This window comes from Chroicocephalus ridibundus, chromosome 7 (assembly GCF_963924245.1).
Source record: "Chroicocephalus ridibundus chromosome 7, bChrRid1.1, whole genome shotgun sequence".
Lineage (NCBI taxonomy): Eukaryota > Metazoa > Chordata > Aves > Charadriiformes > Laridae > Chroicocephalus > Chroicocephalus ridibundus.
The window spans coordinates 13,019,506-13,036,101 of NC_086290.1; the positions used below are offsets into that span (position 1 = coordinate 13,019,506).

Here is a 16,596-nt window from a genome sequence, read left to right on the forward strand (position 1 = left end):
GAAAGGGTTCTGCCCCCGCTATCAGTACTGGACAGAACTTAGCCCAGGCAGCCATGCAGAATTCAATGGTAACAGCGGAACTGGGAGCTGAAGCCTTAGGAGAAGCTGAGTGTCGAAGTGGCATGCTCTGTTGGCATGTCTGCTTGCTAAAGAGAACATTAGAGAAGATAGGACCAAGGGTGCAAGAGACAATATGCTGAGACAGTAGCACATTGTTGTATTTGAGCATCAGTCTCCAGGCGAAGTGTGGGATCAGAGAAGTGAGCAGTGGGATGGGTGAAGGGGCTTCATGTCACCACAGCAGGAGCAGCCTGCCTAAGGTCACTTGAACAGGGTGGAGCATTATTTGGGACATGAACACAAAACAGAAGGAAGCCTTGCAGCTGCTTGTTCCTTCCTATAGCTGTGTCTTGTGCTGTTGACATTTTGATTGTCTGTTTCTGCTGATCTGGCCTGGCTTCTCACTGAGACCCAACAATAAGATCAACGGTGGGACCGTAGCCATAGTCCTGGGTGTGGGGGACTGCTTCTACGCAGGGATTTTATAATTCTGGGCACAGGACAACTCCTGATACGTGGCCATGATTTGCAATGTGAATATGCATGAGAACTAAGAGCTTGCATCAAATCATTTGAAATGAGTCAATGTCAGTTTGGTGTTTTAAGGGAAAACAGTTTGAGCTGGAAAATAACAGACCAGTTTGGCAATAAGCATGTGCTGAATTCCTTGTGTTGGGCATTGCAGCTCCTCAGAGGATCCCGCTGCCTATAAATGCAGTCTCAAAAATACATTTCCTAGCAGCATAAGGCTACCGTTGCATAAAGTTTAATAAGGGTGCAGCATCATAATGCGAGTCAGCATGGATTTGTGGAAAGTAAATCACGTCAAGCAAATTGGATTCCTTTTTTAAATTAAATAAATATTGATCTAGATAGGAGGGAAGCAGCAGACATATTGGGATTTTGCAGAAGCTTTTAACAAAGTTTCACAGGATGTATTATTCTACACACTCTGCATATACGGGTTAGGTAATAAATTATTAAGACAGGTAAAGAACTGGGACCTGATTCTGAAAGCTTCAAACTATGAGAGTAATCCTTTCCGTTATGTGAGTAGTTATGGCAAAGTCAATAGGAAGACCCAGATGAGAAAAGCTTGCAGAAATAAAGAGATGAGCAAGAGTATCCCCTCGTTTCTTACATAGCAAACAATGAAGAAAAGAGACAAATTTATTTTTGTGGCCGAAAGCAGGTAGTTACAGGGTTGGCTTTGTGTTAACATTTTCTTCATGATTTATATTGTGCTATCATATGTTGTCAGACAATGCTAAAATAGGAAGAATGGTTAAAATTTAGAAGGATGAAGTTGTTCGCGGAATGATCTTGATCATATGGGTAAATGGATTATGCAATGCAATACGTCTATGCCGAGTGGTGGAGTGGAGTAGAAGTAGTAACAAAGCTAAGCAAAGTTTAAAATAGCAGTAGATTAGTTAATGTACTATCAGGAGGGAGCTGACCTCTTTGATAGATGCATCTCTGAATACTTGATCTAGTGTGTAGTAACAGTGAGCAGCTGTTAGAGTCTTCTTTTGAGGGACATAAAGAGCCTAGGCATTAGATCAAGTTTTGAAAAGTCTCGTTTATTTAAAGGAAGGCATTAGCTAACCCAGACTGCATGACTTAGGCTGGGGGGAGAAGGGACCTGGACACAAGGAGAGATAGACCAGATGGGACTTATTTATAGAATGTTAGGAAGTGAAAGAGTTCAAGTGCATAAATCTGCAGTCATTGGACAGACCAAAACTAAATGTTTAGGAGCAAGGGGCTGCTTACTGAGAAGAACACAAAGTCATACTCTTTCAGAGTGGTGAATGAGGCAAAGAGATTTACAGAAAGGGTAAAATCTGTTTATGAAGTGAAGCCCCTTTTCTCTGTTCTGGTTGAATATTTCCTTATGTTCATCTTTTCTGTTGGCCCTCCTTTCTTAAACTCTTGCCTGAAAATGTCTCATTTAATACTACAAATTTGCCATTTCTCAGTGTTCCCTTGAAGAATATAGCATTAGTGCAGTAAGAGGAAGGCTCTGTGTGCTCTGTGCTGTGTAATTACTTACAGAACTTGTTATTAGCCAGCTTTATATTTAGGAATAAATGGCAGATTTTTCTAAGGGTCAGGAGGGAGTTTTTCATGCCTTCAAGGAGCATGTGTTGTTTTATTGTGACGCTACACAATTAACATTCAAATGACGGAGGAACTGAAATTCACCTACTGGAAAATAAGGGTTGGACTGAGCTTGGATATGGGCCCACCTGAATTTAAAATGTGTATGTATGAAAGAAAGTGAAAACACCTGAAATTACGGATTCTAAACCCAAGTAAGTTTCTATTCAGCAGATACCAAGGAAACTTTCCTCAATATTTTTTATGTAGTGACAGCAAAATCATTGTAGATTTGGGAGTGTGTGTGTGTGTGTGAAAGAGTTAATAAAGCCATGATTAAGGAAATACATGGTGTGTAGACTACTTTTCAGTAACAGAAAATGATAATACACAGTGACATGATGGTAGCAGAAGGCTGAGCATATGCACAAGTCTATTATTTTCCATTCTTTGATAATAATAAGCCTTCTGCAACCATCTTTAGTTTGTTTTCATCTTGAAATATCTCTGCTCTCCAACCAGCAGGTGAACACAGTAGAAAGTTTGGCACTGTTACATTCAAATGTACAGCACTGAATGCAAACTCATAAATCAAGGTGAATTTTATATGAAGGCAGATTTTAATGAAGGAAGTGCTAGCTGATAGGAGCCTTGTTGGACATTTCAGCACAGCAATGCAGTAATGCAGATCAGATGTAAATATCATACATAATGGTGACCTATTGATCATTTAGCTGATGCTAACTTGCTTAGGCAGTGTTTGGCAGAAGAATGTTGTATTTTTGCTGGCTTATTTTCCCTTCCTGTTTTGCTTTCTCAGGAATGCTGCGAGGTTTATTATTAGCTATTTTAGCTGTGATGTCTTCAAAGATTTCATGCATATACATTTACCAGCAGCACGTTGATTTTGATTTGTTATTCACAGATCATAGGGGAGAGACCTTTTGGGTCACCTAATAAGCAGTTCATGTTTCATTAATTGGTTAAAGTTCATACAGCACTCTGACAATATTGAAGACTGTGCAGAACAAGAGCATAATGAAATAAAAATTACCTGCTCTTCACATTTTGGCATGATGGGTTACAGAACCACCTACAACCTTCCCAGTACTGCCACGCCGATTAGTTAATAACCGGCTATCAAAGCAGAGAGGGGATCCTCTTTTTAAATGTCTTGTTTCAACTACTCAGCCACTTACTCATATGAGTTACTCATTAGCATCGTGCTGATGGGAAGCGAGATGATCATCCTGCAGCAGAAGTGGGAGGATGTAGGGTCAAGGTTGAGCCCTTGTGAATTAGGAGCTCTTGGAAGAGCCACACATGGAGAAAGGATTTGGACTGAACTTCTTCCTATTGCTAAATTCTCTGCCAATAGAGAGAGCCAACTTTTTATTCTACGCGGGATTTGCATAGGCAAAGGCGTCTGCACACTGGTCCAAATCCAAAATCCAGTGGCCTTTGGATCAGGCCAGATGGGATCAGTGAGAAATGTAAGTTTGCAGGATGGTTGTGATGATGATTCTGCAGATTTTCTTCTCAATTGTGCTGGACAGACCTCCCTCTGTCCTTCCTTCCTTAAACACAGCTTTAGTTATGAGTCACACAATCAAACTCCTCCTGTACCAATGCTTCAAATAAGCTAGGGAAGCACTGGAGCTTTCCATCTGCTCTGGGCATCACTGCTGCTCTTGTAGAAGCTAAAGGCCAAACTCTAAAGTTGTGCTCAAGCAAAACAATTGTTTATGTCAATGAGCAAATTTATTGTGAGGGAAAATGAGGTGAGAACTGAGTGAGATCGCAGGCTATGGCATTGAAAGAGGGGAACTATATATTGATGTATCACCTGATGCCTGAGGTTTCTAGGAGAACACCAGAACAACACACATTAACTTGAGCAGGATTCTGAGTCCTGCACTTGCTCAAAATTATGCAGCAAATACAAATGCCACTACCAGAAAATGGGAGGAATATTCAGTAGATCACTTGGGACTCTGTATAAATTAGAAGCTACAATGAATATTTTTAATAAAATGAGACAATGCTGTTGAGAATCAAATAACAGTGCAGAGCAGACACCTTCTGCGAAGGACTCTGGACTCTGTGATCCACATTTCATTACTAATCCCAAATACTTCATAGCAATGAAACATCAACATGGAGGGTTATGAAACAGAAACCAATTCTGTCTTTGGAAGAAGAATCCTTCTGAATAAAACGACAGGCTGTGTGTTTGGTGTGGCTTCCAACATTGCAAAAAGAAATAAAGCTCAGGGTATAGGAAAGTGGATCCCTGTATGGATTTTAAATGTCTCTCTCTTGGTGATGGTCATTTTCACTGTCAGTGAAAATCATGCCTTTTTATAGCGGGGAGACAGCCAGTGGTTCAAGTTTAAATGAGCTTTAACTGCTGTCAGGTGCCCTAGAGGAATGTTCGTCTAAGTCATCCTTGGTTTCTGAGGGTGTTTGTTTCTCTCTGCCATGGAAAACTTAGGGCTTCGGTGTCCTGTCGCTTAATTTGATATGTTGCTACTTCAACTAAAATTGGCTAGCCCATTTATTTCTAGTGATCACAGCACATACACTGATAGCACTGTGATATAAACTTTTTTCTTTTCCCGGTGACCCTTTCACTGTGCATCATTTAAGCCCCAGGAAGTGGCTGTAAAGTTCAGACATAAGCCAGCAGTTGATGATACCCAACATCATCAATAAGTTATCAACAGCCTCCCTTAAGTATTTGCTTTAGCAACGTGGCATTTTAGAGGGAGATTTAGCTGATGTAATCAGCTGGAAAAAATAAATACACACACACACATATATATATACACACACAAATATAGTAAATCACATTGAAACATAAATTTTGTTACCACTGAATTTCATGTTTGACAAAGACTATTTCCCCTGAACAAAGTGGCATTTAAGAACATTAAGTGCTTGAATGGTAGAGTACATATTTTTAGTACTTACCATGAGTATGGTATTATTTGAAAAAGAATAGTAGGGGCAGGGGGTTGTATTGGCAAAGGAGCATTGTGCCCTTTCTTGTATGATCCTGCAGTTGCAAATCTCACTTCAGGGGACTCTCAATTTACATAATGCCTGCTAGGAAGGGAAGGCTAGAGAGCTTACTGATGGGGAAAAAAGGATTAAGTGGTGCATCTCAGTCAAAATCTGTTAGTGTCTTTTCTCCTCTTTATATCATTGGGTCGAGTCAAATTAAGCAGTCAAGCATGCCTGGAGGTGCGGCTGTCCCAGGGTGATTGTGCCTGTAGAGTGATGTGCATCTCTTGGAGGTGTCCTCGCCCCATGGCAGCAGCAGCTCAGCGGGTTGCTGTGTGCAAGTCACAGATATCTCCCTCTCATAGATACATTATTTAAGAGTAGGGGAAACTGCCAGTTTGGATCTGAATGTTTCCTTGCTCCTGCTCCCTCCAGGATGCTAAGCAACTGCTCACAATGGTCCCCCAATGGAAATTGGTCCCCACTCCATTCACTTTTCATGCAAACCCTTCAGACTTCACAGGGCTGTTGCTGCTCACTGTGGGGTGGGAATCCACATTGTTCCTCCTCCCCCACCGTTTTGAGAGTCCAGCTTTTGGGATGACTTTTTGTTTTCCTCTTTAAGCCATATTGAGAAGTTTTAAGTGACACTGGGGTTAGATGCTCCATATTCATCCTGTCATGTTATCCTCTATTGACTGAGCCTTCTCTCCTTCTTGTATGACCAGATGTATCTCCTCTAAACCCAGGTCAGGGATATATATGGTCCACACTCTGCCTTCTTACAGGCTAGGCTACTTATCATGGATGCTCACACTAGCCTTTCTTTGGGGTTGTATTAGTGCAGCTGTGATAGTCTGTGGGTGCAGGCAAGACAGGCAGACAAGTTTTGTTTGGTTTGGGTTTTAATTAGATCAATGAGGATAGCTGGAAAAAGCTGGCGGGTTTTTGAACATGTGAACTGCTATTTCGGACCTGCAGACAGACAGATGTGTTCAAAAGTTTATCTGATTTTTCCAGCTACACTAATTTATCTAATAATTGATATTACCTTTTTCTTGCAATTTTTGCCATTCCTAATTTCTCTGAGGTTGACACGTATTGGTCCATGCCCACCCACCTGTGCTGGAGAAGGCAGCTGGAGAAGGAGAATTAAATGAAGGACTGCAGGAACAGGAATAACAAAACCCCACCGCACTGACTGCTGTGTGTTTACATGACTTCCCTCTACTGGTCAGAAGAGGAATATTTCAAATATACCCTAGCCTCATTTGCTAAAAGTTAATGGTTCTCCCTTGGTCCAGGTGCTTGAAGTGGTTCTTCACTCCTTCTCTCCATGAAGCTCTGGCTGGCAGTGTTATGTGCATTAGCAGGACCGGGAAATCCTCAGTGCCTCCAAGATATGCAGGAGGAATTAATTGTGTGTTTGCAGAAGAGTTTAAAGGGAGCCATGAAAGAGCCAGGGAGCTAAAGTAAAGGGAGAGGATAATATTAGACAAACCGTAAATACCAGAAGACCTATAACCTGTGTAGTACACTTGGAGGGGAGCTGCCTTACTATTCATCTGGAATAGTTCCATTAGCAAATAATGGATTTTTAAGTTGAATTATAAAAAAAATGGAGCTGCATACATATAAAATAAAGATAGCTGTGTCGGTACGCAGAACTAGAACTCAATGTCCAGAATGTGTTTGGCAGCTCTGAGAGATGACAGCCAAAATACCTGAGCTGTTTTTTTCCTGAACCATGACCGCCCTGTCCTAAAGAGCAATTGAGAGCTCAGGGCTGCTCAGGATGTGCTGGCTGCTGCCACGGCACAGGCTGCAGCAACGCTACATCCATTGCCACCATTCCCTAGTTCATCATTTCTATACGCACAATAGGTTTGGTGTAGGGTAAGCAGGAGTAGCTCTGCCTGCATTCCCCTATAGCTGGGGGAATCCTCATTAAGTCAGCTCTAACACCGTCCTGAGATTTGGCACAAAGCATGTGAATAAAGGAAAGAACTGAAAATCTGCGGATGAAGGAATCTAGATGGACCGTATCCCAGCATCTGTGAGAACCAGCTAATGAACAACTCCAATTACCTTTATAAATATCATGGATCTTGGGCAAACCCCCAGTGCCACGAAACGCAAAGGTAATACAAAAGCGTTTGTAAGAAAGCAGGCCAATTTCCTCCCCGCTAATTGAGTCACTGTTAAGCTACCAAAGTCCAATGCACTAAAGTCACACAAGTAGCTCCAGTGAGTCTGTGTGGGAAATGCCAGTTGGATTTGGGGATAAGGGAAACTATCCGTAATCACACAGGCCCACAATCAATAGAGTATGCCTGGACCTTCCCCATTCAACAAAGAATATCAACAGGGTGTTAAATCCCGCTTGGTCTTTAAAATTTGGCAGAGTTTGGGCCATACTTGAGAGTGAAACCAGGAGAAACAAATGGGATTGACTCAACCGTGCTCTCAGTTACAGCGATGGAAACTCACTGAAACAAATCTGTGTCAGTATTAATATACAGGCAAATCTGAATTAATATTTGAGAGGCAACATGTCACATACCTTGATGAAATGAAAGGTGGTTGGGCTGAACTGACAGCTGAGCTGGGACTGTAATGCTGAGCAGGAAGAAATCAAACACGATCACTTTTTGCACAGACTTTCAGCATTAAAGGATGAAGGGAAAGCACGAGACTGAGCCACATAAGGGCAAATTCTCAGCTGGTTGAAAATGTAGCTTCACTGGTCCACACAGCTAAAGAAAAGAGGATGATGTTGGTGTCTTAAATAATCTTGTGACGTGTAAGTAGAAATTGGCTTGGACAGGAATGCTGCTGCAGAGATTGAAACCTGGCTAATGGACTGTGAACATCGGGCAATCGTTAATGGGAACATACGGGGCTACAGGGAGGAGTTGTTTGGGGCACTGCAAGCAGTAATGCAAGGTTTGGCTTTATTTAATATCTTCATTAATGAGCTCGGAGAGGGTGCAGTCAGTGTGTTAATTAAACAAGCAGAAGATATTAAATTGGGAGGTGTGTCAAAAACCCAGCCATTGCTATAGAAATAATGGAAAATGACCTGGGGAGGTTATAAATGTAGAGAGGAAATAACAAGGTGAGATGCGGCGCGGGGAGAAAACAAAGCAATCTTGAGGAAAATAATCAAAAAGCAGCTATTTAGAGGGTGGGAGATACTTGGAAAGCAGTAAGACTATAAAAGACTGAACGAGTTAGCAGATGGCAAATTAGGCCAGTTTTTACTTTTATTTCTATTTTTACTAGGGTTTTTTTTCTTTTTTTTCCACCACTGCAGTTACACCTTTGCAATTCTCAGTCTAAACGTAGCGCAGTGGGCTGGCACCAGACTGCATGACTTGTGTTGGTAATTCACCGGAATAAGCAGCTCCGAGACCATCTGAAGCCTCAGGGCTGCTTATTCCAATATAACTGCAATGAGAGAGTGAGAACTTGCCTTCCCCGGACAGACCTACAGCCGGCCGCTGTGGCTTTACTAGTTACCATCAGCTGAAGCCCTGTCTAGCCCAGGCGCTCTACATGATCATCTGCAGCCAACGTGAACTGGGAAACTTAGTTTTAGAAGGCAGTGATTATACCTCTGGTAAGTTAGTCTGAGTGCTAGAGCATGCACGAGGGCAGGTGCCGTAGCTCAACTGATGAGCCTCCGTAGTAACACTATGGTACACATGAGGGACCCAGGAAGGGGGGAGGAAGGATGTAGACCAAAGCATAGTAGTGCGGCAAGGAGACAGCTTACACCTTCCCACACAGCTGAGATCATGTCTGCCGTATCCTGTGCACCAGCTATATTGGGAAGCGGCTTGGGGCAGCCCTGAATTCCTCCTTTGTGTCTGGACGCCACGTCATGGGTGTTGCCACCACCAAATTACTGGCAAGCCAGGGATAAATAGCAGGCTCTAGGCTAGACACCTGCAGTTGCCAGTGGGAAGATTTCCATTGACTCCTCGGACTCCAGTTTTCAGTTCAGAAAAATACTTAAACCTGGATTTAGCTCTAAGCAAGGACTCGCTTCAGTTTGTCTTACTCTTACATACAGTTTGTTTTGTCATCTTACGCATGTGCTTAAAGTCAGAGATGTGCCAAAGCATCTTTCTGACAATGGTCCTTTATGTTGCCAACTCTGAAGGTTTTTATAAGTTTTAAACGGCAGTAATATAACCTCACTCCCTCCTAAGTATAAGGATAAAATAGCTATTTTCAAACAGCTGTAGAAAACTGTAGCTATTCATTTTCTTATAATTGAATGATAGTTCCATTGTTAACCTGAGCACATCTACAGATGATGCCATCATTTGAGGGTTCTGTAATTTATTTACCAATAACAGTGAACAAAGAATTTCCAGTCTAAAAATATGGTAAGCTTCCATCCAAAAAGAACATGCAATCATAAGTTTAGTGTCCCAGTGGGATTTTTTTTTTGTATCTCTTTTTGAGAGGAAAAACCTTATTATATAGAAAATGGGTTCCTCATCTGTACATCGACACTTCACTGTAAATCCTGCAAACAGCCTTATTGAATTCATCAGAAAAAACTTAATACGTAAACCCTGGCCACTGCTGCCTTTGACTTCAGTGCAGGCAGAGCTCAAGAGATTTTATAAAAGCATCAAGTGAGATAGTTTCTTTGCTGTAAGACACTAAGCAAATTTTTAAGAAAGAGTGGAAAGAAGGATCATTAAAGTCTTAAAAATCACTTGTAGCTTGCAGTAACTACATGGGTCTCATAAGGTCTTTCTGGCAACTTTCCGTCTTTCCAGGGTCATTTGCAATGTATAGCTCGAGAGGCACAGCGGTGTTGCGGCATCCAGTGGATCAGAAGAAAGGGAGTATGTGGGTGGGCCAGACGTCATTTATTTTCCTGGTGTCAATTAATGCCAAAAGAGGTTATTTCAGTTGTATGCTTTATTTTGTGGAAATGTAATGATTATGCTAATTATTTCCAAATTTACTCATTAATTATAATTCCGAGATCTCTGCCTTGGTACTTCCAGAGGTGTACAAGCTGTGGGAAATATTTCATAATATTAATATATTTCCACAACCCCACTCATTTGGCTGATGTTCCTAGAACACAAAAAGTAACATCCCTTAACAAGAAGGCATGGCTAGCTCCATAAAACAGCTCATCTGCATCGAAAAGGCATTTTGCTCAATGTGATTTCACTGCATGAAACAAACTACTTAAAAGGAGGACAAAAGCTGCTAAATGTTGGATCTTGACTTCCTTACATCATTGCACAATTCCCTTATCCCACCGTTTTCCTGGGGGATGAGGGGGAGTAATCGCCATCCCACTGTTGCTACAGGAAGTCTGTTGGATGCTGTTCCAAGGAAAACTGGAAACCCTACTTTAACTCTTTTAGGGCTAATTGTGCAACTGAGTTCAGTGGGAATTTTGTCCCTGATTTTTGCAGGGGCAGGACACAGGATGCACAGGGCCTTCATTTGGATATTGCTAAGGGGAATGGGTTGACTACAAAGTTGCCAGCTGCTACGAGGACCCTAATTTTAGACCTTTGCCTATGTCCACAGTGGGTGACCAGGGTTAGCGGTGATTGGAGTTGTCACCCTTGGTTCCTTAGTGCCTGCGCTCACTCTGTGACAAAGGAAAGGGGAAGTTTGTCTTTCTAGTACACTGGGGTGCTCAACATTACAAACAAACTTGCAAGATGGAAACTTCCAACGGTGCAGTCGGTCCTGGCACAGGCGACACATCTCTGATGATTCATGGCCATTGGAAAGGTGCGCACTGCGTTGTTCAGCCTCTTCAGAGGTTAAAGGGGTGAGAACTTAAACATAAATGCTAGACAAGGGTGGTTGGAAGCTGCCCAGGAAGGTCACCCAACTTTTCCTTTCTTCTTTTTACCCTTTAAAAGAGGAAAGTGTCGTGGGTGGGAGGGGAAGAACTGCAATAACTCCTGCCGACAGAGAAATAACAGAGAAACTGTGAGGTTGGGGGAAACTGTCCTTGCTCGCTGACTTCACGGGGACTGTGGTGCTGCGTAGCTGGGGAAGATTAAGCCACAAAAGTCTTGGGAAACTTGTCAACTGTTCTCCCCCCACCACCCCCAAAACAGAAAAGAAGAGCTGGAGCTCAAAGAGAACGCTGTGTGCTTGCTGCGTGAGAAGATTCAGGAACTCTTGCCATTGCCTTTGCATGTCATCCTCTGGGAACTATTTTATGGCCTTTATTTTGGTATTAGTTCTATGTGTATCAGGTGCTTTTAGAAGCATCCTTTTCACTTTAGCTTCTCAGAAACTACATGGAATTCCTTTTAATTAGGGGGTGTGGAGATGTTCGTCCCCTTTTAAAATTGAGTTTTGAAATTTTCGTGATTGTTTATTGAATATTGAAACATTTGATCTGTTTATGTGTGTAAGAAATGTTTATACAGCTTGTACATGCGGCTGTAGGATGGGAGTAGTACTGAAAGTCCCATACTGTTACACATGAAGATGTTTTGATACATCTGAGAGAATGTAAGCAAGTAGGTCAGTGGATGATGACTTCATGATTTGGAGCAGAGGCAGGATTTGGGGGAGTAGTGGCAAGGCATTGCTGGAGAAAAAGTAACAAATGGAAAATCTGGATGATGACTTAGGCTAAAAATATCAATGGAGCAAGCTGAACGAAATTAAATGTATGCATACGGCACAACGCAGTCATGTTTAACACATCCGACGCTTGGCTCTACCTTGGGAGAAACAGCCTGCGAGTGTACATCAGTATTTTGCCTCCAGTGTGAGTACCAGGGAACAGAGCAGCACACAAGGGGGGATTGCTGTCAACTTTCCCCTCAGACGCTTCCAGTTCTAACTAATACAATAGCAAGAGAGACAACAATTTGTTTGTCTATTTCTATAAATATTGAAATGCTCCGTATTCTCTCGTGCTTGGCATAGACATGCAATTTACTGGCAACAAGACTGGGCCTTGTGATTAGTTGACAGATCACATGTAATGGAGAAAGCTGATGCTGTTTTACATGCTCTTAAAACCATATCCGTCTTAGCCCGCCTGAAAACATCCCTGCTTGACAAAGCAGAGCTCCTGGGTCAGAGAAGTTTTTTTTACATATTAGTCATATGCTAATGCAACATAACAAAGGGTCTTTTAAAGAAAGCAGTTGAAGTTGTGCCTGCTTTTGTGTGATCCACTTGGTTGGGTTAGCGCGTGTGGTTGGCTTACCTTCTGCTAACAGGTTCTTGTATTGAGGTTAGTGGTGAACAGACCAGAAGAAACAAATGATATCAAATATGCCAGGATGGCATGGCTCACACTGGAAGGGAGGAAGTGGGTAAAAGTATTTCATTGACACCTGTTGAGTTTCTAGTTATTAGTTGAATGGAGCACTTTTTCTAAGCACATCTGCAAGTGTTCGTAATAGATATGGGTCTGGCCTCACTTTTGCATGGGGAATATTATGCTTCTTTCTTCTCAAGGCAGGATGGGACCAAAATGAGGGCCTGAAATATGTTTCCCTCAGTGTTTGAAATACATCATGTATATGGCACAGAGATGTTGCACCAAGTGATGTTTCAGCAGTAGACGCTGATCAGACTTTTGGTCTTTTCTGATCCTGCTTACCCAGCAACCAGTCCTAAGAGGTTGTAGCTGCAGGCAGGAGGAAGCATTAGTGTTTGATATGGGAGGACGCAGACAACAAGAAGGGGAAAATTCGTGTTGAGTATCAGGAAAATTGTCATCAGTAGGGTCTGATGAGTACTCAGACGACAAACACATCTCCCTGAAGGGTGCAGGATGGTCATGCAGAAGGGCTTAGGCAGCAAAGGCAGGTTTTTCTTCCTTCTCTGAAACCTCTGCTGAGGACAGCCTGAGCTCTAGTGCTCACTGTGCTGCTCTAGTCAGCTTAGTTAGTGTAGCCACAGGTAAGTCTCTGCAAAAACACCAAAGGATTGTCCCTTCTACGAGGACTTACTGGGCATTGTCTTCAGCAACCACTTCTCGGCCACTGCAGTACTGGGGACTTGGCTCAGAGGTGGCTGAGGTGAAGAGGCCCTTGTAGGAATCGGGCTGTGAGCAAGGGCTGGGTCTGTATCAGTTTTTGTGATCGACTGTAGTTGTGTGGTGGTGACGACTCTTGGCCTTTCCCGTTGGGACTGATAAATATTGGTGGAAATGCCTATGGGCACAGCAGGCTGTTTTCATCCCCACAATAGCTCCAGTGAGTTCAAGTTGTCAGGAGGCTCTGACCTTGACGGCATAACCCATATAGCGTTGGGGGAATATCTTCCAAAGGGACAGTCATTGGCCATCTCTGTATGGTCACAGCAAAGAACTGCAGAACGAGAGCAACGGTTAAAACTCAGTAAAACAGCATGGGAGCCCGCCCAGAGAGAGGTAACCGTGCACCTCTTCTCCTGCAGTGCATGCATGAATACGTATACATCTCTAAAATTCACTGCTGCCTAATTTCCCTTCTTCAAAATATCAACCAATTTCTAGTGCCAAGGAACCTAATAATCTATTTATTAAAATGAGACAGACAATAAGTTTGTGTGGGGAAATGTTAAGGCAGTGCACATTGATCATGCTGATTTAGGACTGTACTGCCATTGCAGCATTTCTGGAGACAAATTCTTTGGAGCTAATTGCATTATAAATTCCACTAAACCATTTTCATAAGGTATTTCCCTAAGATATAAGCCCTCCATTGAAAATAAAACCAAGAAGAGCAAAGGAGCAGTTGTGGGTTTTTTTTCCTAATTAAATGTTATATGAAAGTAAGACAAGACAGAGAGAAAAAAATGCAAATCATGTTAATTAAATGCTAAGTCTGCTGTAAGGGGCTAGTTTTAAATACCGTGGGACATGTTGAAACTCAGATTTTTAACTGAAAGCCAAAAAAGTAGAGCCCTGAGGCTCTTGTCCTCAGACTGAGATGGTCCTGAGCCATCCAAAGTCAGGATTTTGATGTCACCAAGTTTCAGCTGTGGTAATCTGGCATGTTGTGGACCTTAACCATCCCAAAAAGTGACTTGGATGCTGGATCACCTTCAAGAGAGCCCAGGGAGTGTGTGAGCGGGAACCAGCCTCTTCCTCCTGCTGTGGCAGCCCGTGGCCGTGGGGTTACGCTGCCTGCAGTGGGTGCCCTGGGCTAGAGACGCCGATAGGACATGGCAGTCATCGTGCACAGCCAGTACGAGGACCTGCATTGTTCACCAGAGAGCAGTTCCCCCAGACACTCGCTGGTAGTACCCAGCACAGTGCATTTTTACAGGGGATCTCAATCGTTTTTATCAAGCTGGGTCAGAAGACACTGAAGCAGAGAGCAGTTAATTGGATTTCCCAAGGAAGCATAGCAAGCAGCGGAGGACTGAGCCTGGCTTCCTTGTTTCCCAGCCTCCAGCACCAAGCGGCAGTCTGTTCCCCACACTAGTTTAATATTTCTTTGGGTGACTGGGAGCAAAGCATGATATTTCTTTTCTTCCTTCCATATCGAAGGGAACAAATTCTCGTTCCTTGGAAATATTTGTCGCTTTGAGTGTGCCTATACAAATTCTCTCCTTGGTTCCTACGAGTGACGTGCTGTGAGCTCAATTTAGAGAGTCCAGGCAGGGAGGGATGGCAGTCAGACCCGGAGGAGGCTGGGACTCCTCCAGTTTTCATGTATATGTTTCAGGTAGTGCTCATTTCCAAAAAATGTCATTCGCTACTTCAGCAACTGGGAAATTTCTTTGTCAGGGTACTTTTGCTATAGGAAAGCCTTTCCTCCTAATGTCTTGTATGAAGTTTGTATGAGTTGCCGCTCCCAGCTGTGAGCCTGTGATCGGATTAGAAGAAAGCATTTTCTTTTCTTCCTCCTCCTCTCCCCCTCCCCATGCAGTAAAATTACAAACAAATTGGGAGATAAATGTACTGCCTGTGGTCTTGTCTTTGCGCCTAAGGGTAGCTCTGATCATTTCGACGGTCACAGTTGGGGTACAGCTAAGCCCTGACTGTGCCACGGGCACATGGACAAGGCGAGACCCCCCTCGCATAACTGTAGCCTCCTAAAAGTCGGGCACCCACTGTCAGCAGGTCACCCCGCTGGCTGCCAGGGCTGGGGGGACAGGGGCTCCCCCAGAAGGCAATTTTCATCTGCACCTGCCTTCACGCAGGAAGGAGGCTTCTCCTCGCCTTGCCGACAGAGCCCCAATGCCTGAAGTTTAGGTGGCTGAAGTTAGATGGGTCGAGTAAAGCTGACGGAACTGGGTATTTCATGGGCTTGAGCACTGATTAATTGAATTTCATCTTGCCCTGAGCTGGGTCAGGTATGACCTGTTTGTCTCAAGTGGGAACTGAGGTGAAGTGGTTCCCCCAGGAGCGTTGGATTGTGGCAGAACAACCGCTAGGTCCCAGGACTTGTTGCCCCCTTAGACCTCTCCATCTCTCTGCTCCAGACAGGAGAGACGCTCATGCCCTTTTAAAGGTGCTGTGCCCCGAGCGTGAGGATGCTGTAGCAAACACGCCTAGTGTCTGCTACTGGAAAGAAATCTAAGCCAGGGGCTAGTTGAAAAACCTGTCACAAATGTTCCTCAGCCAAATTCACAGAAATCAGATGACTATAAAAATAATGGAGAAAGCTTCATAGAGTTATTGCATCCCCTTCCAAAATGGGATTTTATCCTTGTGCATAGGTAACAGCTGGCATAGCGGTGGGCGTTCTCCTGGGGGGAAGGGGGACATGCGCTTGCTGGTGGGAAGAGTAATAGCAATTCTTGCAAAAATCAAAGAAGCGGGGGCGGGGGGAAGAGGGGAGGGAGAAAAACCCTATTTCTAAATTTTTATGGTAAAAGGGGCATTTGTGGTTCTCATTTTTTATGTTGCTGTTGCCAACAATTGTTACATGGTTGTTAAATTTTTTTTAAGTCATTTTAGTTTTTCCAAAAGTGACCATGATTTGTTACTTATACTGTAGCTTACAGAAGTGACACACTTAATATCGGGGGGTCCAAACCTGGATATCTACCAATGGAGATGGAGATCAGGTAAATGCACACCTGCTCTTCCAAAGAGAAAAAGCTGCCATTTGGCAAGTGGTTTGAGAGGGAGATGCAGACTGTAACACAAGCATTTTGGAAGAGATTAGATTGAGTGCTGCCATTAATCACCAAGTTCCTTGTAGGCCCAGCATGGTTTTGTGTGACAATGATGTTCAGACAACACGCCAGCTACCAGGAGACTCCGTGTCCCTGGAGAAGGCTCTGTGTTCTGGCCCTAGCAGTAGCTGAGCACAGGTCCACCAAAGGAGACCTGGCAGGAGCCGTGGTCCCCCGCAGACTAGCCCCATCGCGAGTACGATGTACCGTCTTACTCTCCCAGCCGGAGGGAAGGTGGTGGTGGCTGCAGCAGAGACCGTGATGGAGAAGGCAGGTGAGAGG

At 43.5% G+C, this 16,596-nt stretch overlaps 1 protein-coding gene across 4 annotated transcripts in view; it reads left to right on the forward strand.

Annotated features, from left to right (window-relative positions):
• SEMA5B (semaphorin 5B) overlaps positions 1–16,596 on the forward strand; it is a 277,400-nt gene that overhangs the window by 254,343 nt on the left and 6,461 nt on the right. The window contains exon 24 of one of the 4 annotated variants that reach the window (XM_063341111.1): positions 16,134–16,203. The exons of the other annotated variants lie outside the window; for them this stretch is intronic. Within the exon in view, the coding sequence (XP_063197181.1) occupies positions 16,134–16,203 (70 nt within the window). The remainder of the gene's footprint in view (positions 1–16,133; positions 16,204–16,596) is intronic. 4 annotated transcript variants of the gene reach the window in all.